The 3,407-nt window shown below is 54.7% G+C and overlaps 1 protein-coding gene across 1 annotated transcript in view; it reads right to left on the minus strand.

The window, feature by feature from the left end:
• Positions 1-3,407, minus strand: part of SEMA4C (semaphorin 4C) — a 12,807-nt gene that overhangs the window by 4,967 nt on the left and 4,433 nt on the right. Inside the window, exons 3-8 of the mRNA XM_057388043.1 lie at positions 3,378-3,404; positions 3,184-3,282; positions 2,290-2,386; positions 2,100-2,216; positions 1,871-2,022; positions 6-173 (exon numbers count right to left, since the gene is read on the minus strand). Of these exons, the coding sequence (XP_057244026.1) occupies positions 6-173; positions 1,871-2,022; positions 2,100-2,216; positions 2,290-2,386; positions 3,184-3,282; positions 3,378-3,404 (660 nt within the window). The remainder of the gene's footprint in view (positions 1-5; positions 174-1,870; positions 2,023-2,099; positions 2,217-2,289; positions 2,387-3,183; positions 3,283-3,377; positions 3,405-3,407) is intronic.

Genomic DNA, 3,407 nt, shown 5'->3' on the forward strand with positions numbered 1-3,407 from the left:
CGTGCCTGGAAGACACCGAAGAAGGCGGTGTCCTGCCAGCGCGGCCCGCGCAGGGTGAACACGGCCTGCAGGCGGTTGAAGTGCAGCTGCTGCTCAGGGGCCGAGCACAGCAACCGCGCCTTCAGGAACGTCGTCCACTTCTTCTGCAGYGTCCGTGCGCCACCCACGTCACCCTGCAGGGCACAGAGACACGGTGTGACCGTGGGCACAGGGACACAGTGTGACCACGGGCACCAGGCACAGGGACATGGCGTGACCGTGGGCACCAGCACAGAGACACCGCTGTGACTGTGGGCACAGGGACACAGTGTGACCACGGGCACCAGGCACAGGGACACAGCATGACCATGGGCACAGGGACACAGCGTGACCGCAGACACAGGACACCAGCACAGGGACACAGCTGTGACCATGGGCACAGGGACATGGCCACCATGGGCACAGGGACACCATGGTGACTGCAAGCACCAGCACAGAGACACCATGGTGACTGTGGTCACTGGCACAAGGACACCACAGTGACCATGGGCACCAGGACAAGACCACCTTGGTGACCATGGGCACAGGAATAAGGCTAGCATGGTCATCACCCACACCGCGACAGGGTCACTGTGGTGACCATGGGCATCAGGGTATGGCCACCATGGGCACTAGCACAGGGCCACCATCGTGACCACGGCCACTGGGACAGGGCCACCACGGTGACCATGACAAGGCCACCGTGGGCACAGGGACATGGCCACCATGRTCAYCCCACAGCAAAGCCAGGCTGGGCTCACCCAATGTTTCTGATTCTCTCCAAAGGGCTCAGCGCAGCAGTGGGGACAGGGTTGGGATAAACAAATCCCAGCGTCACTGTGCCCATGACTGTGTGTGCTGGGAGGTTCTGGGAATCRGGGCTGGTGCCAGGGAAGGGGGGTCACAGGATCCCCGTGGATCTGAGAGAGACCCTGGGAAAATCCGGGGCCATAAAAGGGAATTTGGGGAAYGGGGATGTTCCCCAACAACCACAAAGAGCCTCCAAAGGGGTCTCAAAACAACCCCCAAGGACCCTCAAAACCTCACAGCCGAGTAAATGTATGGAAATAATGAGTGGGTGTGGATGGATCCGGGAAATGGAATGGATTTGGGATAGAACAGGATGGTACAGGGTAGAATGAATACCTAATAGAAACTAGTAATGACACATAATATTAATAATATATAACAAAATGTATGTGATATATACTCTATAATGTATTATGTATAAAAAACAATGCATAATATGTATTAAACACGATATGCATTAAACATAATACATTAATATTATTAATGTATATGTATTGAATATAATACATTATACATATTACACATATATAACATGTAATATATGCATAATGTAGCATATTATTATCATRGTCATATAGCAATTCCAATAAATACCCAAAAAAGGGTATATAACCATTTTTATACCATTATAACTATGACATAAATTAATTCTAACAGTAATGATAATAATGATAAACATAATAAAGCAATTATTAATTAGAAACKAATTAATTTTGTGATAATAGCCATTATATATTACATGTGGAATAAAGTACTATAATAAAAATTATAATAATATAATAAAATGGGTAGTAAAAATAACTTTTGTAATGATGACAACGATAATAATAATAACGATAATAGTAGTTGAAATCAGAATACAAATGCAACAATTTCATGCCCATCCCCTGCTGGGTTTGCTGCTGGGGTGAACAATCCCCAGCCCCCAGCACTGACCAAAGCCATGTCGGTTTTCCACCCCAACCAACGGCTCAGGGTGTGTCCCTGTGGGTTCCCCGGTGTCCCCAGGTGTCCCCAGTGTTCCCAGTGTCCCCATCCATACCTTGCAGACCCGTGCCACCCGTGCCACCACCTGCTCGGCGTAGCAGTCGTACTCGACAGCGCGCTCGCTGAAGAAGAAGTAGACCTTGTCATCGTCCCCGGTGCTGCTGCCCGCGCTCTCTGGCACGAACGCTGACGCCACAAAGTGAGGCTCTGAAAACCACAGAGTTTATAACAGTCAGCCCCATCCCCTCCGTGTCCCCATCCCCTCCCCTGTCCCCTGTCCCCACCGTTGAGCCAYGAGGTGAGGTACTCGGTCTTCATGGAGTAGTGCGGGCCCAGGTTGCGCAGGATGACGGGCTCCGTGCCCAGGAAGTTGTTGAAGGTGGCAGAGTAGAGCTCCCCVTCTGTGAGGGAGGGGTTTAGGGGGGTGTGGAGGGCACGGGGGGCACCCCCCAGGGCCCCAGAGGTGTCACCTACCCACGATGAGGCCCGTGTGGCCCTTGGTGGGGTCGTAGGGACACTTTCCTTTGCCATCCTCAAATGCCACCGGGTCCAGGGTGAAGCCAGACAGCTCCTGGGGGGCACAGGAGTGGGTGGGGGGCCCAAACCCCTTCCTGGTTCATGTCCCCYCCACACCCAGACCAGCCCTGGGCACAGGGACASCCCCCATGGTGACCCTGGGCCACCCTCCTGGGCACTGGGACAGCCCTGGATAAGGGCCAGGGACACACCCCAGATGATGCTTCAGGGATAGAGACAGTGCTGGATGAGGCTCCTGGATACAGGGACATCCTCAGACCACTGCCCTAGACCTAGGGACATCCCCCAGATGATCCTTCTGGGACAGGGACACTCCTGAACAACCCATTGAGGGGACAGGAACACCCCTGGATGATGGTCCCAGGGACAGGGACATCTCTAGATAACCCATCATGGGGACAAGGACACCCATCCGTGACCCTCCTGGACACAAGGACATCCCTGGATGATGCTCCCAGGGGCAGGGACACCTCTAGATAACACATTATGGGGACAAGGACAACCCATTCTGGGGACAGGGACATCCCTGGATGATACTCCTGGTAACAGGGACACCCCCTGATGGTGCTCCTGGGGTCAGGGACACCCCTGGACCACCCTGAGGACAGAGACTCCTCCAAGATGACTCATCTGGGACACCCCAACAACACCCCAGGGGCACAGGTGACATCCCCAACCCTCCCTCACAGACACAAACCCACACCCTGCACACGGGGCACCCCTGAATGCCACCCCTGGGGACAGGGACACCTTGCAGGGATACCCCTGGGCCTCATCCCCGGGGGCAGGGGGGAACTGAGGACCCCGCAGGTTTAGGGCTGCCCCACTCACGATGTAGGTGCACTTGGGCTGGAAGGCGTAGGTGCCGCAGGCGTAGAGGTGGGAGCTGTTGTAGCTCTGCAGGAAGCGCACGTAGTTGAAGCAGTCGGTCTGCGAGGRGACAGAGGGGACAGTCAGGGGGTGACAACACAGAGGGACACACCCACCCCAGGGTGCCCCAACCCCCCCTGCACCCGTGTGCCCACCTGGTTGTTCTTGCCCTTCTGCACGCACTC

The sequence above is a fragment of the Malurus melanocephalus genome, unplaced genomic scaffold (genome assembly GCF_030028575.1).
Source record: "Malurus melanocephalus ecotype Western Australia unplaced genomic scaffold, MMel_1.1 scaffold_1516, whole genome shotgun sequence".
Taxonomy (NCBI): Eukaryota; Metazoa; Chordata; class Aves; order Passeriformes; family Maluridae; genus Malurus; species Malurus melanocephalus.